Source organism: Callospermophilus lateralis, chromosome X, assembly GCF_048772815.1.
Source record: "Callospermophilus lateralis isolate mCalLat2 chromosome X, mCalLat2.hap1, whole genome shotgun sequence".
In the NCBI taxonomy this organism is placed as follows: Eukaryota; Metazoa; Chordata; class Mammalia; order Rodentia; family Sciuridae; genus Callospermophilus; species Callospermophilus lateralis.
In genome coordinates, this window is record NC_135325.1 from 35073204 (window position 1) to 35101169 (window position 27966).

The window sequence follows — 27966 nt, forward strand, 5'->3', positions numbered from 1 at the left end:
ATGTCGGAATCTGAAGTTGGAAAAGGTGAGAGGAGCTGACTACCCTTGCAGACCCTTGGAGCAAGCCTGAGCTATGCTCTACCCTCACCCCTCTGACCCACCAACTGCCAACCTGAACCCTATCCCTGGAAACCTCTGGGGGGACCAAAACCATGTTTCCCTATTCCCATCCCAGCAGGCCCTAAATACAACCTCTTCACCACCTGAGCCCAGACCCTCAGCCTGACCCAGATGCTGCCCCTTGGCCTCCCAGCCCCATTCCATAGCTTTATTTCCCAAATTAAATCCAGCCTCAATCCTCACCCTGACCCCTGTTCTAGAGCCCACTCAACTCTACCTGCAAATCCAGCCCCAAACTGAATCCTAACACAAACCTTATTAACCAAAATGCAAACCCATTAGAATGCAAACCCCACTCTGGTTGTAGACCCCCTATGAACTCTGAAGCCACCTAACCTCAACTGCAACCCCTAGATGCCAGTACTGTTAGTGAGTATAATCTATGACTTTACAGAAAGTGTGTAGATCTTTAAAAAAAAAAAGACTAAACAAATATAGAGCAAGAATACACATCTGACGGTGGGTGCTAAACTTCAAGAGCTCTGGAGTCAGACTGCCTGGGTTTGACTCCTGATTCTGCAGCTTCATTAAGTCACTTAACCTCTTTCCCTTTATTCCCTCTTCTGCAAAATGGAATGATACTACACCTCAGGCATTCTTCTGAATGCTGAACTCATTTAACCCTCAGGCCACCTGTACAATGCAGGTACCCTTATTATCATCCCATTATACAGATAAGAAAATTGAGGTCAGAGGGATTATCTTATTTGCCCAAGGCAGTACATAGCTACCAAATGGTAGAGTCAGGATTTAAACTCAGACTGCTTATTTCCTCCAAAGCTGGGGATTTTAACCAGGCCTACTTACTACCCCTCAGAGGCTGAAATAGGGCCATGGCAATTGAAAATGACCTTAGCTGAAAACTCAAACCCTGATCAAACCTCATCTTCGACCCTAACCCTGATCCCAATTCTAATTCAAACTCATTCAAATATCCAGTCCTAACCCTAAATGTCCGCCAAACTCCACTCCTGTATTTAAACCTAACCCCAACCTGATCCAAGATCTACAACTCAAATTTAACTTTAAATTTGCCTCCAGCTTTAAACTGAAGCCCACCTCATGACAATTTAAAGTCTCTCCTCAGTTAAACCCTACTTCACTTGGAAGCCTTCCCCTGTAAATTCTCACTCTACCTCCAATCTTAATCCCAACACTAATTCTTACCCACAATACTTAACTTGAGTACCCCCAACTCTCTAATTTTACATGTCCTCTCCTTTCTTCAAACAAAGGGATGGGATCATGTAGGAGGTGTCTATAATTGTCCGAATTATAGACTCTACCCCTCTACACTTCCCTGACTCTCTCTACACAGATACCACCCCAGACCCCAGTCCAGCCAATGGGACAGGCCCTGGTCCCGATTGGGGGATTTGCCCTGGACCTCCAGTCGTAGAAGGTGATACCGGTGGGGCTTCGGGCCTGGGTACCCCTAGGCGAAAGGCCCAGCACAACAAGCACAAGACAGTGGCAGTGGCCAGTGCCCAGCGGTCACCCCGTGCGCTATTCTGCCTCACCCTGGCCAATCCCCTTAGGCGGTCCTGCATCAGCATTGTGGAGTGGAAGTATCCTGGAAGGACAGGCATAAGGCTTAGAGGTAAGGGTCACCAGGGTACCAAGAGTCAAGCATCGAATCAGATGGGGAACTGAGGAGGGTCAAGGTCATCAAGGATCAAGGTCAAGAACTAGATTGGGGGGACTCCTCCATAAAGGTAATAGTGACCACGGGTCAAGAGTCTAGGACTGCTGAGTGTGGTGGTGCATGCCTATAATCCCAGCAGCTCAGGAGGATGAGGCCCTAAGCAACTCAGTGAGACCCTGTCTCTAAATAAAATACAAACTAGAAATGGGGATGTGGCTCAGTGGTCGAGTGCCCCTGAGTTCAATCCCAGGTACCCTCTACCTTTCAAACAGAGTCAAGGACTGAATCAAAGTAAGAGTTGGTATGATACAAGTTTCTGTGGGGCAGGGGGTCAAAGTCAAGATCTTAGTCAGAGCGGAGGAGGTTGAGAATGTCAACCAGACACCTTGAAGTCAAGAGTCAGCACTGGGTGGGAGAGCCCTAAAGGAGTGTGGGGATTCCAGTGCTGCTCTGTCTGTGTCCTTGACTGTGTCCACCTGAGGCCCTTTGACATCCTCATCCTGCTGACGATCTTTGCCAACTGCGTGGCCCTGGGAGTCTACATCCCCTTCCCTGAGGACGACTCCAACACTGCCAACCATAACCTGGTGAGGCCTGCCTTGCCCTGTCCCCAGCCAAATACAGCCCCGGGAGAGCCACACCTCAAGCCTTTGGGTCAGTTCTCTCCCCTCTCTGACTCACCCAGCCCCACCCTACGTGCGGGTTAAACATCCCTTCCCCCAAACCCATGTGGACAGGCCCCGCCCCCAAATAACTCCCCGACTTCCCACCCCGCCCCGGCTCCGCCCCCAGGAGCAGGTGGAATACGTATTTCTGGTGATTTTCACCGTGGAGACAGTGCTCAAGATTGTGGCCTATGGGCTGGTGCTCCACCCCAGCGCCTACATCCGCAATGGCTGGAACCTCCTGGACTTCATCATCGTCGTGGTCGGGTGCGCATCTGCTGCGGTGGGGGAGGCACCCCACCCTAGTTCGCATTCCTGACCCTAAGCCCTTTGAATTCCAGACTCGAGAAAGCGACTGATTCAGACCGCCCCTATTTGGCAGCTACAGTCGGATTTATTAACATATTTAAAACTCATGTGCATTACCATTTTTTAGGACTTGTGCTTTACTGGCGAGAAGGGAGGGGTGGAGGGGGCTTCCAAGATCTGACCCCCACCTCCCTGTCCCGTTCTTCCCATCAGGCTGTTCAGTGTGCTACTGGAGCAGGGATCCGGGCGGCCAGGCGAAGCCCCGCATACAAAGCCAGGAGGCTTTGATGTGAAGGCATTGAGGGCGTTTCGGGTGCTGCGGCCACTGAGACTGGTGTCTGGTGTCCCCAGTAAGTGGCACACCCCTCCGGGTTGAAGTTGGGGAGGTGGGGGTGGGGCTGGGCTAAACCCTCCTCTCCCTCCCCGCAGGCCTGCACATAGTGCTCAATTCAATCATGAAGGCGCTGGTGCCGCTGCTGCACATCGCACTGCTCGTGCTCTTCGTCATTATCATTTATGCCATCATCGGACTGGAGCTGTTTCTTGGACGCATGCACAAAACCTGCTACTTCCTGGGATCTGGTTAGCCTGCCCACCCCTCCTCGGACAGGACACGCTCCCTCCTTGGCTCTTAGGCCTTGTGTCTGGTTCTCACGGAAATCCAGTCAGATTCACCAGACTCCACCCCCCAGACTCAGGCTCCTTCCCCGGATAACCAAGCCACACCCCTATATATTTAAGACTGTGCCCTAAGTCTCTAACTCCAACCTCTCCCTTAGTAATAGCTGTGCCCCATCACAAGACTCCACCCACACACCAAAGCCCTGTCCCACAGTTAATATGTCATCTTCCACCACTGGCTCTAGGAGCTTAAGCCCTTTCATAGGGATCCAAGCCCAAGCCTTTGTTCGACTCTCTTCTCAAGAGGGTCTCCCAGATGTACCAGATGCCACATCCAGGCTCATGCCTCCTGGTTATTTATGAGTCCATATCACGAATTTACAGTCCAACTTTCCCAGTTCCCTGTTAGTGGGACACACAACTCCCCAGTGGTTCAGAATGCAGGAGCCCACAAAGCAAGGAGAGCAAGGGGTTGCTCTTGCCTAAGAAGAATCTAGAGCCCCTGAGTCTCAGGGACTCCAGAGTTTCCTGGTGAGCAGGTGGGCATGCTTCATAGTGACAAATTCCAGTCTTCCCGTAGATGTGGAAGCAGAAGAGGACCCGTCACCCTGTGCATCTTCAGGCTCTGGGCGTGCATGCACTCTGAACCAGACCGAGTGTCGAGGACGCTGGCCAGGGCCCAATGGTGGCATCACCAACTTTGACAACTTCTTCTTCGCCATGCTGACAGTCTTCCAATGCATCACCATGGAAGGCTGGACCGATGTCCTCTACTGGGTGAGGTGGACAGGAGGCACACAGCTCCAAGGCTGAACCTGCCCTTCCTCCCCAAGCTCAGATGGGTATGTCTGCATACCCTGAGGAAAGTATGCTCTCTTCACAGATGCAGGATGCTATGGGGCATGAGCTACCCTGGCTATACTTCGTGAGCCTGGTCATCTTTGGGTCCTTCTTCGTCCTCAACCTTGTGCTTGGTGTCCTGAGTGGGTGAGAGGCCTAAACATATTGCCCTTCTCCAACCCTTGACTCATTTATCATGCTGGCAAACTCTTAAGTGTCCTGCAAAACCCATCTGAAATGTTCCTTCATTCACTCAATCTTAAACATCTACTGTGTGGGAGGCATGTTATAGGAATGGAACAAGGCTTGAAAACCCCTGCCTTTCTGCATATTACATTCTGAAGGGCAGGGGCAGACAACAGCAAAATACATGATAAAGAAGTGTGTATACATTATATGTGCACACACACAACATATGCTATGGAAAGAAAATTATAGGAATAGGAAGATCTTGCAATTAGAAATAGAGACATCAGGACAGGCCTGGTAGAGAAGTTGTTATCTGAGTAAAAATGTGTGACAGATAAGGGAGTGGGCCATATGGCTATCTGAGGGAAGAGCATTCCAAACAACAGGAACAGCTAGTGCAAAAGCTAGAATATACTTGGCATATTGAGAGAACAGCTAGGAAGGAAATGTGGCTAGAATGGTGAACGCAAGGGGTCTGGGGGGCTTCCTCACCCTCTTCCCTCAGGGAGTTCTCCAAGGAGAGAGAGAAGGCAAAAGCACGAGGTGATTTCCAGAAGCTTCGGGAGAAGCAGCAGATGGAAGAGGACTTGCGGGGTTACCTGGATTGGATTACACAGGCTGAGGAGCTGGATCTCGAGGACCCCTCAGCAGATGGCAACTTTGGTTCTGTGGCTGAAGAGGGCCGGGCTGGCAATCGTAGGCAACTTCAATCTAGCTCATTCCCTGCTCCATTCATGCCTCAGATGTGGTCCACCCTCCTGAGATACAGTCCCAACCTGCAACTTTTCTAGGACCAGTCCTCAGTGCTGGTTGAGGATACAGAATCTAGACCCAGCCTCGGATATAGAGACTCCACATAATGCCCCCTCCCCCAGACATGGGCCTCACTCTGCCCCTAGACTGTCCACCCCAACTGTCCTCTCTATTCCCACAGGGCCACATCTGGCAGAGCTGACCAATAGGAGGCGTGGACGTCTGCGCTGGTTCAGTCATTCCACTCGCTCCACACACTCCACCAGCAGCCACGGTAAGGATCCAGCCATGCCGGGCTGGGGGCAGGGCCAGGACACGTGGGCTGGCAGAGGAGAGGTGGAACATAGGGTCTTTGGGTCCTGACTTATTTCTTTACTTTGCCCACAGCCAGCCTCCCAGCCAGTGACACTGGCTCAATGGCAGAAACCCCAGCTGATGAGGAGGAGGAAGAAGGAGCTCTGGCCAGCTGTGCACGCTGCCTGTAAGAGCCCCCAGCACTTGACCCTGACAGCCTGGTGCCCAGACTAGACCCTGACCTTAGTCCTTATGCTAGCCTCAAACCTTGACCTCTAGCCCCATCTGCTGACTCCCTGCCAGTCCTTTATGAATCAACTACCTCCTATCCCCCTCTTTTCCAGAAACAAGATCATGAAAACCAGCATCTGGTGAGTTGGGAAAAATGTGTAACTATCTGACCCCATGACTTGGAGACCTCCCAAGACCTCCCCTACCTCCAAGCCCTCCATGACCTCTGGGCTCCCGCATCAGCCCCCACCCCTGGGATAGGGAGGCTATCACAGCAGTGGGATCTTGACCTTCCCCCACCAGCCGCCGCTTTCGAAGAGCCAACCGGGGTCTCCGGGCACACTGCCGGAAGGCTGTGAAGTCCAATGCCTGCTACTGGGCTGTGCTGCTGCTCGTCTTCCTCAACACGCTGACGATCGCCTCAGAGCACCATGGCCAGCCTGTTTGGCTCACCCAGATCCAGGGTGCGCACCCAGCCTGCCAACTCTCTCCCCCCAGGTCCCTCCATCCCAGAAGTTCAAATCCAGAATTTTTTTTTTTGGTACCAGGAATTGAACCCATGGGTGATTTACCACTGAGCCTCATCCCCAGCCCCCCACCTTTTTTCTTTATCTTTATCTTTTTTTTCTTGAGACAAGGTCACACTAAGTTGCTTAGGACCTTGTTAATTTGCTGAGGCTGGCCTTGAACTCACAATCCTCCTGTACCTCAGCCTCCTGAGCTGCTGGGGTTCCAGGCTTGTGCCGCCATATCCAGCTCAAATTATGGGTCTCTAGGGAGCCTCAGACAGTGCCTTCCTGGCCAGATAAACACAGAAACCTTATCCTGTACCATTCTGCCTGTAGCTTACACTTACGTGATGCTTGCTGTGTGCACCAAGCTCTGTTCTCTTGACATATAGCAACTCTAACTCTCTTCACCACAACCTTGTACAAGTTAAGTTCTGAGGCACAGGGTACTAATCACCAGGGTACTGAAAGTCAAGCATCTAATCCATAAACTCAGCTAGTGAGTAGCAGAGCCGGGATTAGAACACAGGCAACCTGGCCCCAGAATCTTGGGTTGTTTTATTTTTCCAATATGGGGGATTGAATCCAGGCATGCCCTCCCACTGAGCTACACCCCCCAGCCCTTTTTATTTTATTTTGAGACAGTCTCTCACTATGTTGCCTTGGCTGCCCTTAAACTTGCAATCTTCCTGCCTCAGCCTCCTATGTAGCTGAGATTACAGGCATGCATTTCCACACTGGCAGAATCCAGAATCTTAATACCACACTGTGTGGACAAGTAAATCCCACTGTGCCTCTATTTCTCTACCCACAAAATAGAGATAATGATAGTATACACAGCCTAGAATTATAGGGATGATTAAATGAGTTAAAATAGAATGTTCTTAGAACATTGTGTGGCCCACATAAACTGAATGGCTGACTATAGATCCCACTTCTGTTTTTTTTTCCTCTACCAGGAATTAAATCTAAGGGTGCTTAACCACTGAGTAACATCCCCAGCCCTTTTTATTTATTTATTTATTTATTTTCATTTTTGGAGGGGTACCAGAAGATTGAACTCAGGGGCACTTGACCACTGAGCCATATCCCCAGCCCTATGTTGTATTTTATTTAGAGACAGGGTCTCACCAAGTTGCTTAACGACTCACTTTTTGCTGAGGCCGGCTTTGAACTCATAGTCTTCCTACCTCCACCTCCCAAGCCTCTGGGTTTACAGGCATGCACCACTGTGCTCAACTTTATTTCTTTATTTTGAGATCAGTTCTCATTAGGTTGCTTACAGTCTCACTAAGCTGCTGAGGCTGGCTTTGAACCTGCAGTCCTCCTGCCTCAGCCTCCCAAACAGCTGGCATTACAGGCATGTGCCATCACACCCAGTTTACAGATCCCATCCAACCCCAACTAAATGCTAGAGTTTGGGCTGAGGGTGTCGCTTAGTGGTAGAGCTACACATGTGCTTAGCATGCATGAACCCCTGGGGTTCATCCACAGTGCCAAAACAATACAAAAAAAAAAAATACTAAAGCCTGGGGTTGGAGGGTAGCATTTACCCAGCATGTCTGAAGCACTGAGCTCAATCCTCAGAACCACATAAAAATAGATAAAGTAATGGTATTGTGTCTATCTATAACTACTATTTTTAAAAAATTAGACAGGGCTGGGGTTGTGGCTCAGTGGCAGAGCAGTTGCCTCGCACGTGTGAGGCACTGGGTTCGATCCTCAGCACCATACAAAAATATAAATAAATAAAATAAAGATATTGTGTCCATCTATAACTAAAAAAAAATTTAAATTAGACAATTTAAAAAAATAGTTAACCTTAGGTGCTAGCACTACCCTTGAATTGGCATTTTCCTGCTCTTCACCCCAACCTTAGACTCCTCAAAAATCTCATCCCCAGCCTGCACCTGGCCTGATAGCAGCTAACCCAGGATGACTCTCCATATGTCTCTAAGGAATCCAGCCAGCCCAGTCACCATGTCTCTGTCCCCACAGAGTATGCCAACAAAGTTCTGCTCTGCCTGTTCACTGTGGAGATGCTTCTTAAGCTGTATGGTCTGGGCCCCTCTGTCTATGTTGCCTCCTTCTTCAACCGCTTTGACTGCTTTGTAGTCTGTGGGGGCATCCTGGAGACCACCTTGGTGGAAGTGGGTGCCATGCAGCCTCTCGGCATCTCAGTGCTTCGATGTGTGCGCCTCCTCAGGATCTTTAAGGTCACCAGGTATGTATATGGAGGAAGACTGGAGTCCCATACACAGCCCAGACAACTCACATCCCAACTGCAATGATAATCTCATCTGCATCACCATTTATTCAACAAACACCCATTAAGCACCTATCACATGCTGGGCACACTTCTGGTCCCTATGTACACACCAGGAATCAAAGTAGACCCAAGTCCCTGCCTTTATGGAGATTTGACTCCACTGGGAAGAGTATCCCTTTCATTCCTATCCCCTTCCTCAACCTCAATTCCCGTTCTAACATCATCTCCAAGTTCATTTCCAAAGTCAACTCCATATTCGTCCTCAAACTAAATTCCATCCCCACCCCATCCCGGACCATAACTCCATCTCTAACTCCAGCCCCCACCATTCATTGTTCATGGTGTGTTTACAACACTAACATCCACTACCAAAGCCAGCCCCATGTTCCAGCCCCAGCCCCATCATTAACCACCAAGTATAGTGCCATCCTCAATCTTCAAACAAAACCCCCACATCCCTAACCCCTAATCATCACCCTTTTCCCAAGTACAGACCCGTTCCCTGCCCTAGCCACAATCCCCTCCCCATCCCTTCTCCTGTCCCAACCCCCACCACAAGCTTATCCCCTGCTCCATCTCCAGTCCCAAATGTCCCCAGTCCCCTCCCCCATCCCAGTCCCAACCTGAAACCAAACATTAGCTTCACCAATCCCCACCTATATCTCCATCCCTACCTCATCTCCCATAGCAGCCCTAATGCCAACCCTAACCCCAAGCTCAGCTTTCCCCTCATTTCTTACTCTCGCCACACCCCAATTCCAAAATCATTTCCACCAAATGGCCCCAACGCATCCCAAGCTGGAGCCCCACCCTGGCTCCTGACTCTTGAGAAAACGTGGTATCCACCCTACCCCTTTCTATCTCTGCCACAGGCACTGGGCATCTCTGAGCAACCTGGTGGCATCCCTGCTCAATTCCATGAAATCTATTGCATCCTTACTGCTGCTCCTCTTCCTCTTTATCATCATCTTCTCCTTGCTTGGCATGCAGCTGTTTGGGGGCAAGTTCAACTTTGACCAGACCCAAACCAAGCGGAGCACCTTTGACACCTTCCCCCAGGCACTGCTCACTGTTTTTCAGGTGGGGCCAGGACACCTTAGGATAGGTGGGTTGGGGAAATCCTGGAGTTGGAGGGGGTCCCAAGAGCTTCATGGTGACATCCCACCCCCAGATTCTGACAGGTGAGGACTGGAACGTGGTCATGTATGATGGTATCATGGCGTATGGTGGCCCCTTCTTCCCAGGGATGCTGGTGTGTGTCTATTTCATCATCCTCTTCATCTGTGGCAACTGTATCCTGGAAGCTTTGGGGGCCTGGGCATTGGGGCCTGGGGCCTAGGGATAGATAGGGGTACCTGGGTGGTCTGTAGGTAGGCTGCTTCTCTGCCTTTGCAGCCTGAGCTCACACTAGACATCCTGTTGAATGTGTTTCTTGCCATTGCTGTGGATAACCTGGCCAGCGGGGATTCAGGCACTGCCACAGACAAGAGCAGGTGAGGTCTGGCTCCACCCCCAAGACAGCCACTCCCTGAGATGCCTGACTAGGAACCCCGCATACAACCAGTAACACTAGAGATGCCTCCTGTGTCCCTGGTAATCCTTACCTCCAGATGCAAACTGTCAGGGCTCATGCATTCTACATGCATTTATTAAGCACTTACTTTGTGCACAGCTCTGATGCAGATGCCACGGAGACAGCAGGGGTCAAGGTAGACAGAGTTCTTGCCTTTTAGGGAGCTGGCCTCCTAGTTGCAAGCAAAATACATGAATATGTAGTATAACTTGAGTATATATGAATAAGTAATAAAGAAAAAGAGCAGATGAAGGGATAAAGAGAAACCAAGATTGCTATTTTGGTTGGGATAGTCAAGGGAGGGCTCTAAGAGGTGGTGACATTTATACAAGGACCTGAATGAAGTGAGGGAGTAAGCTGTGCAAATATCTGGGGAAGGAGTATTAAGGCAAGGGAACAGCAAGTGCAAATGTTGTTAGCACTTTTAAAACAAAATACCAGGGCTGGGGCCATAGCTCAGTGGTTTAAAGCTTGCTTAGCTTATGTGGGGCCCTGGGTTCCATCCCCAGCACTGCAAACGAACAAACGAACCAACAAATAATCACCCACTGGTGGGCAGGGAGGAGAGTGGTAGGGGGTGAGGTCGAATGGTAAAGAGGAGAGAGGGGCCAGAGTGAGGGCATTCTGGGTCAAGGTAAGACTTTGGCCTTAGCTCTTGGTAATGGAAATATGGGAAGGCTACAAGCAGACAGGCTCCTTCTGGCTGCTGTGAGTACAGAATATGGGAGTTGAGCCTAATCAGGGAGGTTCTGGGGGATCCAAGAAAGGTCTGCTGTATTTGCAGTGACCCTCCCCAAACTTGTCTATTTGCTGCCATCCATGAGAGTCACCCCCTATTTCCTCACACAGGGAGAAGAGCAGTGAGGAGAGTGTCCCAAAAGAGAATGGAATATTGGTGAGTTAGAAGCCTGGGGTGCTGGCCACACCTCCCACTACCACCCATACGTGCCTGTGTGAGTGACTAACTGCCACCCTCTGCCTGTTTATTCCCTCTTTATCACATCTTATCCATGCCTCCTGTATCCATCCTCTGTTGTCCTCCCCACTATCACTGACTCTCAGCTTCCTGTCCCCAGGTGCCTGGTGGAGAAAATGAGGAACAGGAAGGTACAAAGACTGAAGAAGCAGGCAAGTAGGCAGTGGGACCTGGTGTGAGACCTTGGGGAAAGAGCCCAGGCACAGAGCTCCCAACTCCTGATGCTCTCCTCTCCAGGTAGTGGCCTTTTTCAAGATCATCCTGAAAGGAATGGATTTGGAGTGTGGGCAACAATATTTGGGAACATTGAGGTTAAAGAAAAGAAAAAGACCTTTTGTTTTACTGCAGAACTTCTCAGAGCCTTTTTTATAAAATACACACACACACACACACACACACACACACAAATGTTCACTCAATACACACTCACTGAGCCCCTGCCTTGTCCCACTAGACATACAGCAGTGAACAAAATGGACTAAGATCCCTTCCCTGCTGTGCGCAGTGGCACACACCTGTAATCCCAGTGGCTCAGGAGGCCAAGGCAGGAAGATCATGAGTTCAAAGCCAGCCTCAGCAATTTAGCAAGGCTCTAAGCAACTTAATGAGACCCTGTCTCTAAATAAATTACAAAAGAGATGTGGCTCAGTGGTTCAGTGCCCTGGAGTTCAATCCCTGGTACTAAAAAAAGTAAATAAATAATTTCCTGCAGAGTTGACATTCTGGCAGAGAAAATGGAAAAATCTTGCCATGGGACAAACACTGTTCCAGGCACTTTACATCAATTTTCTCAATGAATTTTCTCTTATGCTCTTTTTCCAAATGCCAGGCATGGAGGAGGAAGAGGAAGAGGATGAGGAAGAAGAAGAAGAAGAAGAAGAGGAAGCAGGTGCAGGGCATGAGGAACTCCTACAGGAAGTTGTACCCAAGGAGAAGGTGATGCCCATCCCAGAAGGCAGTGCATTCTTCTGCCTCAGCCAAACCAACCCGTGAGCACTGGGAGTGGCCCTGGGACTGGGGCAGGTGGTGAGCCATGGAGCTGTCAAAGCAGGGGTGGGACAAAGACGTACCTCTCAGGCTTTCCTGCCTGTTTCTGTGATCCTGGGTTCTGACCACAGCCCTTTTCCTGCTCCCCAGGCTGAGGAAGGCCTGTCACACCCTCATCCACCATCATATCTTCACCAATCTGATCCTGGTGTTCATCATCCTCAGCAGTGTGTCCCTGGCCGCCGAAGACCCCATCCGCGCCCACTCCTTCCGCAACCACGTGAGGCTCGGAGGGGCCTCCATATCTCGAGGTGGCAGGCGGAGGGAGGGGACTCTCCCAAGGGATGTCAGGGAGAAAAACTCTAATTGGCTGAGAATGAGGATTCATGGTGGCAGCTACAGCAGTGCCAGAAGTTACTATGTGTGCAACACATCTGAGGAAGGCCAGGCAGGGGATCAGTTTTTGACTGGGGTGAAGGGGAGCTGTGATCAGGGAAAGGAAGCAAGCCAAGGGCACTCATGTAAGCTGGGTTGAGGCAGAGGAGTTCGAATTTGAACCCTAGTCTGTCTGATGGCCAACCCTTTTGACTAGAAGTCTTGGTGATGATAATAATGATGGAGAGAAACAGGGGAGGGAGAACAAACTTGTTTTTTTTTTTTTTTGATACCCACTTAACCACTGAGCCACATCCTCAGCCCTATTTTGTATTTTATTTAGAGACAGAGTCTTGCTAAGTTGCTTAGGGCCTCACTAAGTTGCTGAGACTGGCTTTGAACTCGTGATCCTCCTGCCTCAGCCTCTTGAGCCGCTGGGATGACAGGGGTACACCACTGTGCCCAGCAGGAAGACAAAACTTACACATGATTCAGTGGCTCCCCCTCTTTCTCACTTCCCAGATTCTAGGGTACTTCGATTATGCCTTCACCTCCATTTTTACTGTGGAGATTTTACTAAAGGTGACTAATGGACCCCCAGCCATACCCTAAGTTACCCCAGCATCCTTCTTACCTGCTCTCTCAGCCCAGGTACTATGGTTCTAGCCAGCCTCTAGTCTTTTTTCCTACCCATCCCCACAAATGTACCTCTCTGGTCCCCGTCCCCTCATTCCCCCAACTATCTCCAGGTCTGACATCTAGCCCACTGTCCTCTGGTTCCCAGATGACAGTGTTTGGGGCCTTCTTGCACCGTGGCTCCTTCTGCCGTAGCTGGTTCAATCTGTTGGATCTACTGGTGGTCAGTGTGTCCCTCATCTCTTTTGGCATCCAGTAAGTGACACCTCCCCCTGCCTACCCCATTCCTTTCAGAGCCAGAGCCAGGCCCAGTTCAGGGCCTGAGGACTGCCCCTTTCCCAGCTCCAGTGCCATCTCCGTGGTGAAGATTCTGCGAGTACTCCGGGTACTGAGGCCCCTCCGAGCCATCAATAGGGCCAAGGGACTCAAGGTAAGCCCACCTTACCCAAACCCACAGGGCCCAGGCCCTTTCCCTGTCTCTGGAGCCAGGGACACTGATCAAGCTGACCATTTGCACTGATGCATAACTGTGCAGTCATAATCCTTGACTACTGATCATATGACCTGACCCATGTTCCTTACAAATGACCATGCATTCCTTAGCAGTGGCCGCATTTCTCTAGTTCAGGTCCCTGACATGTAGCCAAATATACCTGCCTGGCAGATATTCTTGATTGGTGCCCACACAGCCCTAGCCCACATCACTGTCTTTTCGCCGCATGTTTCTGGCCACATATCCCTGATTTGCAACCACATGTGCCTGTTCAAAGTCCCCGAGCTGCATCTATCACCAGAGTCCCCACCCCATGGTTACCGTGGCCTGCGGTATCCATCAGCCATATGCATGGGTGCCTGCAGCACGTGGTACAGTGTGTGTTTGTGGCCATCCGGACCATCGGGAACATCATGATTGTCACCACGCTCCTGCAATTCATGTTCGCCTGCATTGGTGTGCAGCTCTTCAAGGTGGGAGAAATGCTGGAGGGAGAATGGGCAGAAGTCAGGGCAGTGGGTGAAACACAAACCTGCTTGACAGATATTCTCTCTACAGGGAAAATTCTACAGTTGTACCGATGAGGCCAAACACACCCCCAAAGAATGCAAGTGAGTGTCTTCAGCCCTCCAGGGACCCCAGAACCTCTCCTGAAAGCCATAGAGGTCCCTAGACTTCACCAAGGTCTCTGAAACCCTAGAGCCTCCTCCTGAGAACTGTAAAGACTCCCAGAATTCCTTAAGACCTCCAAACCCCCCAAAACTCCTTAAGGCCCCAAGATACATTCCAAGAATTTGAGAGGCCCTTAGAGATCACCTAGTCCTCAGAGGCTGCCCCGTTTCCCCCCTCAAACCTCCATGTTCTCCAATGTCAGCTACATTTCATTACATCCCAGATCCTCTAGCAATCCCCATCCCTGCTGCAAGCCTCCAGCTTCCATCTGGAGACTCCTTTAGAAGATAGATTATAGGCCGAGCATGGTGCTGCGCACCTGTCATCCCAGTGACTCTGGAGGCTGAGGCAGGAGGATCGCAAGTTCAAAACAAGCCTCAGTATCTTAGTAAGGTCCTAAGCAACTCAGCAAGACCCTTTCTCAAATTTTTAAATAAAGGAGGAGGGCTGGGGGTGTGGCTCAGTGGTTAAGTACTGCTGGGTTCAATCCCTGATAGAGAGAGAAAGAGAGAGAGAGAGAGAAAGAGAGAGAGAGAGAAAATAGAGGGTGAAAGTGTAGGCTGCAAAGCCAGACATTCCTGGTTCAAACCCATGTCATGAGATCTGGGAATGTTTCTTAACCTTGATGAGTCCCTCTTAGCTCAATTGAAAAATGGAGATTTTTTTTAAATGTGGTTGTAGCTGGGTGTGGTGGCACATGCCTGTAATCCCAGCAGCTTGGAAGGCTAAGGCACGAGGATCACGAGTTCAAACCCAGCCTCAGCAACTTAGCGAGGCCCTAAGCAACTCTGTGAGACCTTGTCTCTAAATAAAATATTAAAAGAGCTGGGATGTGGCTCAGGGGTTGAGTGCCCCTGAGTAGTTCAATCCCTGATGCCGAAAAGAAAAGAAAGGGGAGGGGAGGGGAGGGGAGGGGAAGGGAGGGGAGGGGAGGGAAAAAAGAAAGTGTGCCATGGTATAAAGTTACTACACTAAAAACTCAGCATTGACAACCACGTTAGTGTTACTTTTCCCTGGCTGGTGATAGTGGGGTTGATAGAGCACCAACCATAGCCAGACCTGAGTTTTATTTTATTTTAAAAATATTTTTATTAGTAGTTGATGAACCTTTTTTTAGTCTATTTATATGTGGTGCTGAGAATCAAACCCAGTGTCTCACACATGCTAGGCAGGCGCTCTACCACTGGGCTACAACCCCAGCCCCCTGAATTTTATTTATTGACTTGCTTAATCCTGTGACAAGCCAGGAAATGGGTTCTGTTACTATCTTCATTCCATAAATGGGGAAAACAGAAGCACAGAGAGGTTCAATGTCCAGTCACCTATCCAGGAAATGGAAGAATAGGATTTGAACCCAGCCTGTCAAACTCTGCCAGTATGGCCTGCTGCCTCCATTCTAGAGACCCCACACCCTTTGCCACAGATCTCCAACCCTCCTCACCCACCTAGCCTGTCTGCAACATCCATCCACAGGGGCACCTTCCTGGTCTATCCTGATGGAGATGTGTCACGACCCCTGGTCCGGGAGCGGCTCTGGGTCAACAGCGATTTCAACTTTGACAATGTCCTCTCAGCCATGATGGCCCTGTTCACTGTTTCCACCTTTGAAGGCTGGCCTGCGTGAGAGGCGGGGCCCTAGGAATGGCTTGGGACTGGGCAGGGTTTTCTGGGGGATTTGATAGGGATCTCCTGGAAATGGTTGCAATAACTTGGGGATGTGATGAAAGTCTCTCAAGACTGGATAGGGTTTTAAAAATCATATTATTTATACAGAACAAATAATGGGCTTTATTTGGGGATGTTTGCACATGCATATAACAATCCTTTATCATTTCCACCCCTGTAACCTCCCTGACCCTCTCCTCCCCCAGCCCCCTGATCATCTTCCTCTTCTCTAATGCTCTCCCTGCTATTTTTATGTTGTCTTTTTTTTTCTAGATCTGGGTAAGGTTTTCTAAAGACTGGTGGTTGGTGGTTGTGTCCAAGGACTGGGGGTGGGGGGAGGCCTCCCAGAAGCTGGCTGCCAGTTCTTTGGGTACTTGGGTGAGGAGTCTCCAGGAACTGTGTAGAGATCTCTGATGGACTAAGTAGGAATCTAGAAGGGACTGGGTAGGAACTTACTAGAGGTCTGGGGAGATTGGAAAGAAGGTCACCAAGGAGGTGGAGCAGGAAATTCAGGGATTTCTAGGAAGCTGCACGGGTCTTTGGGTGTACTAACTGGAGATTTCTGGGGGGAATGGGGCAGGGGATTCCTGATAATGGGATTGGGGATTTAAAGATCTTTAGGGGCTTTGGGGGGAAGTTCTGGTGAGCTGCATGGATGTGTTCAGGTGGCTGGATAAGGGGATTTGGAGGTCTATGGGAATGTGGGGGGTGAGGGTCTTTGAAAGGATGAATGGGAATTTTTCCAAGGGCTGTATGGGAGTCTGTGGAATAAGGAATTTCAGAACTTTTGAGGTCCTGGTGGGGGTCTCTGAGAAGGTATAGTGGTCCCAAGGGATTAGGTTGGGGATTCAAGGACTTTTGGGTTGTCAGACAGGAGATTCACTTGTATCTGGGATAGGTGATCTTGGATCAGGTCTGAGGGGTCTAAGATACCTCCTCACCTTCCCCTGCCTCTACTCTCCTCTGGCTCCCACAGGCTGCTATATAAGGCCATCGATGCACATGCAGAAAACCGAGGCCCCATCTATAATTACCGAGTGGAGATCTCTGTGTTCTTCATTGTCTACATCATCATCATTGCGTTCTTCATGATGAACATCTTTGTGGGCTTTGTCATTATCACCTTCCGTGCCCAGGGCGAGCAGGAGTATCAAAACTGTGAACTGGACAAGAATCAGGTGACTTCTGATCCCGGACCCCCTACTGCTGACCACGAACCCCTCCCCCTTTGCCTTGGGACTCCTCCCCCATGCTCACTCGCGCTCTAAATTGGTTTGCAGCGCCAGTGTGTGGAGTACGCCCTCAAGGCCCAGCCACTCCGCAGATACATCCCCAAAAACCCACATCAGTATCGCGTGTGGGCTGCTGTGAATTCTGCTGCCTTTGAATACCTCATGTTCCTGCTCATCCTGCTCAACACAGTTGCCCTAGCCATGCAGGTCTGAATGCCCTATCCTGATCTATGCTAGGCACCTGCTTCTACCCCCTCCACACAATCCCCTGGGAAGCATTAGGAATATTTTAGGCCACAAATAACAAAAATCCTCCAACTGGCAGAGACCCAAGTTATCAAGACACTTGACATATTTCTTTAATCTAAGGCCAAAAATTATAAGTTGTATTCTGATTTCAAAGTTGTATGAATGTGAAAACAATGATTTATGGCCATTGTAAGTTGCCATTGGTTATAAAATACCAGTTTCAGAGATTCTAAAGAGAGTCAATGAAATATAGTAATTACCTCACATTATGAGAAGTATTGAGGTAGTTGTTTGCTTATTGTTGATCACAGTCCTAGACCCCATCTGTCTTTCTGCTTCACCATTCCTGGCAAGTGACTTTCATTCTCATGGTTGTTGCTTCATGGTCACAACACAGCTGCCATAGCTCCAGACATCAAAACCACATTCAAGGCAGGATAAAGGACTCTCCTTATTTGATCATTTTGATGGAGAGCAAGATATTTTTCACAGAAGCTTTCAACCAGCAGCAGATTTATGTTTATGTGTCAGCAGAACTGGCCTTGCCCATCTGCGAGAAAAGCTAGGAATCAAAGATTGGGCTTTCTAGTATCCATAATAGGAAGCAGACAGTGGAAGGGGTTTGGCCAACCCATATTGCTACCATGTCCCCAGACTCACTTTAGCCCAGATCAGGAACAATTTGGTTGGGAATGGGGATTCTTTGCCTTAGGCTCTTTCACCCACTGATTTTCTCCCCCAGCACTATGAGCAGACTGCTCCCTTCAACTATGCGATGGATATCCTCAACATGGTGTTCACTGGACTCTTCACTATCGAGATGGTGCTCAAAATCATCGCCTTCAAACCAAAGGTGCCCCTCAGCCCCAGAACCACCCCCAAGTGGGTGAATTCCTTGGGAAGGGACTGCATTCCAGAGCTCCCAGGGCCGGGGGGCGGGGGGGAGCAAGTAGGGAGTCATAGACTAGGTAGTGAGAGGCATCCAGGTGTTGACTCATCTTGTGGCCCAAGCCAGGCCCTGCTAGCTCAGAGAAGACAGAACATAGCTTTCCTCCTGTCTACAGCATTACTTTACTGACGCCTGGAACACATTTGATGCTCTTATTGTGGTGGGCAGTGTCGTGGACATCGCTGTCACTGAAGTCAATGTGAGGATTGGCCTTTGCATGAACCCACTCTCCCCCCAAAACCTTCCCCCACCTCCACCTCAGGGCCCTCCTTCACATGGGTAGGTGTCTCCCACTTATATTGTCACCACCTCTGGGGATTCAGCACTCCTGAATTTAGCTCTCTCTCTTAATGAGTTCATGTTGGACTCAGCCAAAGTCCCCCTCCACATGCTCCCTTAACCCATTTTGCAACCTCTCCACTGGCTCTATTATCTCCTAAAATGCCTTTCCTGTTATTTCTGTCACCTCTTTATTTGCCTCTACCTTCCTCTCCATTGGCTCCATCATGCCCATTGACTTTGCCTTTGGCTTCATCATCCCTTCTGATGGCTCCATGGGCTCCATTTCCTCAACCTACTTTGTCCTCTCCATCACTGGCTCATTCATGACTCTGTCATCACCAATGACTGCAACATGGGCTCCATCATCTCCTCCACCGGGAATTATATGACTCTATCACCTCAACTGATGATGCGGCTGGTTCCACATCTCCATCACTGGCTTCTTGAATGGGTCATCCATTGGTCCTCATCTCAATCATCTCCATGAAATACTGACTCCATCATGTCCTCTGTTGGCTCCAATGTCTCTCCTCTCCTCCTCATCCATTTGGGGTCAATGATCTCATCATCTCTGTCATCTCTGTTTTGGCCATATCTTCCTCCAGAATGGTGGCCATCTTGGTGAGGTAACCCCCCACCACCACAGGGACACTCTCCTTTTCTACCCTCTCCCTCCCTTTTTTACTAAGAGTCCTTAGAAACCCTAGCCCTAACCCTAACTCTGACCACTCTGGGGCCTAGTTTCTGAGGGTTTGGGGGCTGGGAGGATGAAGACATGAGACAGGGAAGTGGCTAGGGCTGGTATAAACTGGGCATCCCCATTCCCAGAGCTCTGAAGACAGCTCTCGCATCTCGATCACCTTCTTTCGCCTCTTCCGAGTCATGCGGCTGGTCAAGCTCCTCAGTAAGGGTGAAGGGATCCGCACATTGCTCTGGACATTCATCAAATCCTTCCAGGTATTCCCCAGTCCCCACCCCTTTAACCACGCCTCCACCCAACCCCTTTCCTCTCAGCTTGTCCCTTTATTACCCTTAGAACTCCAGCTCTCCAAAATTGCCATACTCACTTCCAACTTAACTGTTCCCAGCTTTCTAGCATTCTCCAGCTGTGCTCTCAATACCCAACATGCCCCTGGCCTCACTGACCTTACCCTACTCTATTTAATCCTATGTCCATATTTGGGAAACTCTGGTAGTCCTGAGCATTTTGAGGATGGACTACATCTCCCAGGAAACATGACTGGGGGCAGGGAGTGCATTCTGGAGTTTATAGCTCTCTGTCTAGACCTAAGCATCTATTCCGCCATCCCCACAGGCCTTGCCCTATGTGGCTCTTCTCATAGCAATGATATTCTTCATCTATGCAGTCATTGGCATGCAGGTATGTGGGGACCCTAGGGAGCATCCCTTTGGCACCTCTCTGCAGAAGGGGGACAATTGGGTAGGAATAGCCCCATAGTGGGGTGGGGGTGGAAAGATGGAAAAACTAGATCACCCTGGGTCAGTCTAGACATCTGTGAAATGAGATCAACAGACCCAAGGTCAGTCTACACATCTGTGAAATGGGGCCAACAGTGCTTGCTTGTCAGGATTATGAGAATCATTTGGGTATTGGAAGGTATGAACTGGGTGGGAACGTGTGAGGACATGGGCTTATCCCCCTAACATGGCCCCTGTGTGCCCACAGATGTTTGGCAAGGTGGCTCTTCAGGATGGCACGCAAATCAACCGAAACAACAACTTCCAGACATTTCCACAGGCTGTGCTGCTTCTGTTTAGGTGACATCTTCCCACTTCCCTGCCACCTTGGTCCCCACATCCTCTGTGGTCCTCAGAAACTTCCTGTGCTATGGAAATACTAGGGCAGCATGAGGCTCCATGTAGCCTGAGATGTTTTCTGGACATGATCTGAAGAGTCTATTAGAATATTCTAGTCGTAGCCATTCTTTTTTCTAGTAATAAGATGCACCTCCTTCTTAGTCTACAGTGCCCTCACCTGTAAGATGTAAAGATGACTGTCATCAATATGGCCTTGCTGGCCACTAAAACAATGAAATGCTCTCTGCCAGATGCAGCCCCTGGCGAGGAGTGGGTCATCTCCCCGCTCCCTAATTCCTCACAATGCTACTTGCCACAATTTCATGGCCTCTTCTCAGGATTCCATCCCTGTGTGACCCCTCAGGTGTGCCACTGGTGAGGCATGGCAGGAAATAATGCTTGCCAGCCTTCCTGGAAGTCGGTGTGACCCTGAGTCTGACTATGGCCCTGGCGAGGAGTTTACCTGTGGTAGCAATTTTGCCATAGCCTATTTTATCAGCTTCTTCATGCTCTGTGCCTTCCTGGTGAGAACCATTTCCCTGAAATCACCAGCACTGCCTTGGGGGCTGGCCCTAAGGGCCCAGAGATGTCCAAATTAGGTGGGCAACCCAGATCTTGAGAGGGCTGGCCTGACAGTAAGTTCAGCCTTGGGGACTTGTGACCTAGTGACAATATAAGATCACCCTAGCCTCCCACAATCCCCCCACAACCCTGACCTGCCCTTCACCTAACCTTCTTTGCTCAATGGCCCACAGATCATAAATCTCTTTGTGGCTGTGATTATGGACAACTTTGATTATCTAACCAGAGATTGGTCCATCCTGGGCCCTCATCATCTTGATGAATTCAAGAGGATCTGGTCTGAATATGACCCTGGGGCCAAGTATGCCTTCTAACCCCTTACCCAAAATCCTAGGGGACAGTGCAGTCCCCTCAATGGTCCCATAGTCCCAGAACCTTTGACTAATGCATCCCATTACCCAGTCAATAGATGCCCTGAGTTATCTACTGCCCCCGTCCTTTGCCCTTTCCAACTGACCCCCAGTTCTTCCCTAGAAAGCCTCGAGGTGTTGGGAGGGGGATGTAGTGATGAGCCAGTGGGGTCTTGACAAAGAGCTAGAGAGGGTATCACCAACCCAGGGGAACCTCCACAACTGTCCTAGGGGCCGCATCAAGCACCTGGATGTGGTTGCCCTGCTGAGACGCATCCAGCCCCCACTAGGATTTGGGAAGCTGTGCCCACATCGCGTGGCCTGCAAGGTCTGTGCACCTACCCACCCTCTCATGGCCTCTGGGAGGGCTGTCCATCACATGTGGGGATAGGGACCTGCCTTGGGTGGGGACATGTGTTGATGACATTCTCAAATGTTTCAGCCCCAGAGATTCATGCCTGAATACTTGGCATTTTCTCAGAGTGGGTTCTGTATCTCTGATGTTTGCAGAGACTTGTGGCAATGAACGTGCCCCTCAATTCAGATGGGACAGTGACATTCAATGCCACACTCTTTGCCCTGGTGCGGACATCCCTGAAGATCAAGACAGAAGGTGTGTGAGAGGTCAGGGGCAGGAGTGAGAGTCCCTGGGGAGGGTGCAGGGACCAAACTCATAGAGTGATGAACCCCACTTCAAACCTCAAAATGGGTGGCTCTAGCATCTCCAGGCCTAGTCCATCCCATCCAAGGGGGCCAGCACATAGCTATAGTCAAAGCTTCTGGAGCTACTCGAGAGGCTGAGACAGGAGGGCTGCAAATTCAAGGCCAGCCAGTACAACTAAGCAAGACCCTGTCTCAAAATAAAATTTTACAAAAGCTCTTGGGATGTAGCTCCAGAGATAGAACACTCCTGGGCTCAAGTCCCAGTATTGCAAAAAAAAAAAAAAAAAAAAAAAGGAGTTTCTGATGCCCCCCGCCTCCAACAGTGCTGAGCAGGTCTTCCCATTTACTCTGCCCCACATCTTCCTCCAATGCAGGGAACTTGGAGCAAGCCAACCAGGAGCTGCGGATGGTCATCAAAAAGATCTGGAAGCGGATAAAGCAGAAGCTATTGGATGAAATCATTCCCCCTCCAGATGGTGAGCTGTCCCCACTCCAGTTCCTTGAACTCAGACAACTGAATCATCAGAGGATTGCTTAAGTGTCCAGTGATTGCTTTCTACCATAAAACCAGCACTGGCCTGGGACAAGTGGGGGTCCTTGCTGGTGGATAAGAATTGGGGAGACAGTGGTGGGAGAGACAACCCTGTGTAACTTTATCCTTTCTTCCTTGTCTCCAGAGGAGGAAGTCACCGTGGGCAAGTTCTATGCCACATTCCTGATCCAAGATTATTTCCGCAAATTCCGGAGGAGGAAAGAAAAGGGGCTATTAGGAACTGAGGCCCCCTCCAGCACCTCCTCTGTCCTTCAGGTCTTCAGGGCAGGGTCTGCTGTGGCTGAGGCTGAGGCTCACCTCCCTCTTGTTCTCATGAAACCCATGTCACAGATGTGGAAACTGAGGCACTGTTCCCCACAGAGGGTCAAGGATGACTGAGAGCTCCTATTCACACACTCACTCCTCCATGGGAAGCAGGCTTGTGGAGGGGAAGTTTAGACCCTGAGCTTCCCACTTCCCTATTTTTCTACCCCACAGGCTGGTCTGAGGAGCCTACAGGACTTGGGTCCTGAGATCCGGCAGGCCCTCACATGTGACACAGATGAGGAAGGGGAGGAGGAGGAAGAGGGGCAGGAAGGAGAGGAAGAAGCTGAAAAGGACCCAGAAACATACAAAGTAAGAACTGCTTTTCATTCCCCCAGGAATTTTTCCCACATTTTTTATTGGTGTATTATACTTTGTACATAATGATGAAATTTGCTGTTACATGTTCGAACATGCATACAATATAACATTATAATTTGACCAATACCCTTCACCAGCATTTCCCCCTCCCTAGCTGTCTCCCTCCCCCTGGTCCCTTTCCTCTATTGATCTCCCTTTAATTTTCATCCCCCAGGAATTCTTGATCATATAATATTCCCCCAATCCCCTGATTGCCTTTGACACTTCTCTAGGAAAAAGCCCTCCAAAGGAGCCCCCTCCATGATGGAAAAATATTTATTCAGTACCTACCATTGGCTGTTGGAGGGCAGGACCCAGATTTGGCCCCTGGGAAGCCTATGAACCAGTGAGGGATACACACTATATGACCAACTGATTAAGCTATAACGTTGATGCAATATTTAGTCCTTTGACTCTCCACAGGCCCCCATGGAGTCCCAGCCCCCATCTCGTAGGAATTCCAGAATTTCCGTGTCTCTGCCTGTTGGAAGCAAAAACCCAGATTCACTTTCCCTTGGGCCCAGTGATGATGATGGGAGGGCTTCCAATTCCAGACAGCCCAGTGTGAACCCAGCTGGATCCCACAACCAAAGGTAAGGTCAAGTGTCTGGGAGAAAATGGTGAAGGAAGGCAGGGGTGCAGCATGAGGACTCAGAGACCTTTGAGTAGAAATCTGGAGAGGGTGGAGATGTTTCAAGAGCTCAGGTGGGAAGAGGGAATAACAAGAGAGTCATATGAGAAAGGCAACCAGCAGCTCTGGGGGCTAAGGCAGGAGGATCATGAGTTCAAATCCAGCCTTAGCAAAAGAGAAGTACTAAGCAAGTGAGACCCTGTGTCTAAATAAAATACAAAATAGGATTGGGGATGTGGCTCAGTGATGGAGTACCCCTGAATTCAATCCCTGGTACCCCCCTCAAAAAGAGAAAGGCAGTGTAAAGGTTTAATGCAAAAAAATCACTTGATGTGGAGCTAAATAGGTTTTAGTTCAAATCCTAACTCTGTCACTTGCTGAGTGACACCTTGGGCTAATCATTTCATTTAAAAAAAAAAACTGTATTGTATTTATTTCTTTTATGTGGTTCTGAGGATCAAATCCAGTGCCTTACATGTGCTAGGCAAGTGCTCTGCCACTGGGCTACCACCCTAGCCCCTAATCATTTCATTTTGGATCCTTAATTCCTCAATTCCAAAATGGTGATGATAACAGCATCTACTTCATAGGGGTAATGAAAGGATGAAATGAAGTCATACATGTCAAGTGCCCAGTTTTTACTTCCCCCAATATAATCCTGGCTCCTGTGTTGAACTTATCTCTTCAAGAGACCAACTTTGATTTTTTTTAAAAAAAAAATTGGGATCCTTCTAATGAGACAAATATGTATTAAAACGTAAGCCTGGGGGCTGGCATTGTGGCTCAGTGGTAGAGCGCTTGCCTAGCATGTATGAGGCACTGAGTTCGATCCTCAGCACCACAGAAAAATACAATAAAGATATTTTGTCCACCTAAAACTAAAAAATAAATATTTTTTAAAAAAGTAAACCTGTGTTCATGTTAAAATGAATAAGAGAGACCAATGCAGTGGTGCATGCCTGTAATCCCAGCAGCCTAGAAGGGTAAGGCAGGAGGATCACAAGTTCCAAGCCAGACTCAGCAACTTAGTCCTTTGACTCTCCACAGGCTCCCATGGAGTCCCAGCCCCCATCTCGTAGGAATTCCAGAATTTCCGTGTCTCTGCCTGTTGGAAGCAAAAACCCAGATTCACTTTCCCTTGGGCCCTAAGCAATTTAGTGAGACCCTGTCTCAAAATAAAAAGTAAAAAGAGCTGTGGATGTGGCTCAGTGGTTAAGCAACCCTGGGTTCAATCCTAGGTATCATAAATAAATAAATAAATAACATAAAATAAAATAAAAAGGGCTGGGGGTAAAGCACTCAGTTCTCAGTTGTAGAGCATTTGTCTAGCATGTACAAGATGCTGGATTCTATCCTTAGAATAATAATAATAATTAATTTTATGTTATATGAATTTTCATTTAAGTGTTAAGCCCAATATTTGTATAGAAGATGGGGCATGGTATAATAGTAGCCAAGGACTCAGACTGGGAGTATCTGGTCTACCAAATATGCCTCACTTTTCCCAGGAGAAGCTCTGGGATTTTCATGTTCACCATCCCAGAAGAAGGAAGTTCTCAGCCCAAGGAAACTAAAGAGCAAAACAAGCAAGTTGAGGAAGAGGAAATCCCTGACCGGTACACTGGCCATGTCACATTGGATGAGCCCATGAGCTGTGGGGGAGAGGGCAGGACTGTTGTTACTCCATCTCCAAGTTCCAGACATGGATTCACCTCCATCTCCCCCTTTTGCACAGGCTCTCTTATCTGGATGAGCAGAGAGAGGCTCCCCCGCACCCAGCCCTTTTGCCACCTCACCAACCCCAGAGATATGTAAATGGGCACAATGCACCACGCAGACGTCTGTTGCCCCCCACTCCTGCAGGTAACAGTGGGAATGGACTCTAGGGCCACCCCCAAGGTCCAGCAGAAGAGCAAGCCAGGGAAATAATGCCATTGTTCTTTACCCCCAGGCCGGAAGCCCTCCTTCACCATCCAGTGTCTGCAGCGCCAGGGCAGTTGTGAAGACTTACCCATCCCAGGCACCTATCATCGGGGGAGAAACTCAGGGCCCAGCAGGGCTCAGGTGAGGCAAGGGAGGGGGGTCCTGGGTCTGCAAGAGTGGGAGCAGCCTGGACTGAACTTATCAAATACCCTGCATGTCAGGACTTTCTGAAGAACAGGGCATACATGGAGGAATACACATAATTCTCACTGAACTTGTGAGGTGTGTAATACCACCCCCAGTTTACAGATAAGGAAACAGGCCCAGAGAAATGTATTCATCCAAGATCATATAGCTAGTAAGTGACAGAGATGATCTTATGCTCTGGCATAAACTCAATTCTGGGGCTGGAGATGTGGCTCAATGGTAGAACACTTGCCTAGCATGCTCAAGGCCCTGTCCCCCTGCCGTGGCACTGCAAATAAACACATAAATAATTTACACCCATTCATTTTGACTCCAGTTGTGTATTGGGGAGGAGGATAGCATTCACAGGAATGAGTCCTAGACCCTCATGGTCACCCATCTGCACCTCTGATATTTATTCTGGTCCAGGGTTCCTGGGCAACCCCTCCTCAGAGGGGTCGGCTCCTATATGCCCCACTGCTGTTGGTGGAGGAGGGTGCAGCAGGGGAGGGATACCTCGGCAAATCCAGCGGTCCACTGCGTACCTTTACCTGTCTGCATGTGCCTGGATCTCGCTCGGACCCCAGCCATGGCAAGAGAGGCAGTGCTGACAGTTTGGTGGAGGCTGTGAGTACAGAGGGGGTATAGGCAAGAGGCCTGGGGAAAGGGAGGTGGCGGAACCTGGAGGAGGGGGGGAAAGGGTCCCCAGGTTGCACTGTGCATGTTCTTCATAATGTACAACCACTGTCCCCCACTGACTTCCCTATATGTCCTCATGGGCACATCATATAATCCACACTGACCCCTCTGTATACACTGTCACACTGATCCCATCTATGTGCCCTCAGGTACTCATCTCTGAAGGCCTGGGCCTCTTTGCCCGAGACCCACGCTTTGTAGCCCTGGCCAAAAAGGAGATCGCAGATGCATGTCGCCTGACACTGGATGAAATGGACAGTGCTGCTAGTGACCTGTTAGCACAGGGGACCAGCTCACTGTATAGTGATGAGGAGTCCATCCTCTCCCGCTTTGATGAGGAGGACCTGGGAGATGAGATGGCCTGTGTCCATGCCCTCTGAATACTTACCCCTCCCCCACTGCTCAATAAACCTCCTGCCCTCCCCTCCCCAGAGGGAGACAGGCATGGACCACACACTGTTATACTTTGGTGTATTTTTTTCTGGGGGCCTGAAGCTGCCCAGAGGTCCCTATGCATCCATCCATCCCTGGTTCCAGCCCTGAGCCACTGCCCACACATGGGTATTTCCAGAAACCAGGACAGCTAGGCCTGATTATTCAGCGTCAGGGAAGGAGGGAGGAGGAGGAAGAAGAGACAGCAGCCAAAAAAAGCTGGAGACAGAGTGGAGGTGGTAGGGGAGGAGGAGGGCACTGGGTAGAAATTGAGGAAGGAGGGGAGAGAGGATGTGAGGGTTGGTGCCTGGCTATGGGGGTAGTGATTCTCAAGAGGTCAGTCAGGTCAAACTGAGGAAGGAAACACAGATAAGAAGGAAAGGATAAGGAAAGCCATAGGAGAGTCTTGCCATTGGTAAGGCCTGGAAGTTGGAGCTGGTCTGGTATGTGAGTGTCTTAGGCAGAGGGATCCTCTGATGGCATCAGAAATTCTAGAGAGGCTAAAATTGGTATCATGCTGTCTTCTGCCTCCCACCTTCTGCCCAAGAAAGAGAAGAAGACCTAAATTCATTGGTAGAAGATATAGATGACAGCAAGGGGTGGGGCTCCCATCTCCAGAGAACTCACTCAGGAGCCCCCTGGCCTTCTTCAAATCACATGAGAGTCACTCATTCTCTTCCCATACAGATCCCCAAGCTCCTTTTTTTCCTGCTTCTTGTTCCACCTGTACTCATTGCCCCAACTTTGGGGTGTCATTCATCCAGGGAAAGCTTATCAGGCATTAGCTATGTGCCAGGCACCATTCTGGGTTTCTCTCAGGGAACTATGAACTATGAACTGGCTCAAACACAAGACAATGCTACAGGTTGGGGCCACCATTGGGGAGGGTCTGACTTAGGGTCTCTTCATTCTCAGAGCAGTGGTTTTTCATT

At 49.6% G+C, this 27966-nt stretch overlaps 1 protein-coding gene across 2 annotated transcripts; it reads left to right on the forward strand.

Moving 5' to 3' along the window:
* Positions 1 to 26982, forward strand: Cacna1f (calcium voltage-gated channel subunit alpha1 F). 2 transcript variants are annotated; one of them, XM_077107220.1, is made up of 48 exons: positions 1 to 25; positions 1439 to 1688; positions 2247 to 2352; positions 2558 to 2697; positions 2953 to 3089; positions 3169 to 3321; positions 3941 to 4137; positions 4244 to 4347; positions 4895 to 5085; positions 5324 to 5416; positions 5530 to 5623; positions 5781 to 5807; positions 5971 to 6131; positions 8175 to 8400; positions 9318 to 9525; positions 9617 to 9737; positions 9857 to 9938; positions 10868 to 10913; positions 11095 to 11146; positions 11824 to 11983; positions 12132 to 12261; positions 12879 to 12938; positions 13141 to 13247; positions 13335 to 13422; positions 13851 to 13958; positions 14044 to 14096; positions 15631 to 15777; positions 16799 to 17000; positions 17103 to 17261; positions 18046 to 18156; positions 18368 to 18451; positions 19140 to 19160; positions 19363 to 19491; positions 19850 to 19915; positions 20222 to 20313; positions 20717 to 20876; positions 21108 to 21235; positions 21516 to 21612; positions 21795 to 21897; positions 22322 to 22423; positions 22625 to 22755; positions 22978 to 23115; positions 23587 to 23756; positions 25303 to 25410; positions 25530 to 25657; positions 25746 to 25858; positions 26333 to 26530; positions 26752 to 26982. In XM_077107220.1, the coding sequence occupies exons 1-48, from the start codon at positions 1 to 3 to the stop codon at positions 26980 to 26982; spliced, it is 5937 nt and encodes a 1978-aa protein (XP_076963335.1). The 2 variants fall into 2 exon arrangements, with proteins under 2 accessions (XP_076963335.1, XP_076963336.1); XM_077107221.1 differs by having other exon boundaries at positions 4895 to 5052.
* Positions 26983 to 27966: the final 984 nt, after the last annotated feature.

Excerpts from the sequence above, each read along its gene's own strand:
- Cacna1f (XM_077107220.1), top strand. The coding sequence starts at position 1 with ATGTCGGAATCTGAAGTTGGAAAAG. Across the intron at positions 9,738-9,856 it reads CCTCTTCATCTGTGGCAACT|ACATCCTGTTGAATGTGTTT; the intron begins GTATCCTGGAAG and ends AGCTCACACTAG. Across the intron at positions 25,411-25,529 it reads GAAGAGGAAATCCCTGACCG|GCTCTCTTATCTGGATGAGC; the intron begins GTACACTGGCCA and ends CCTTTTGCACAG.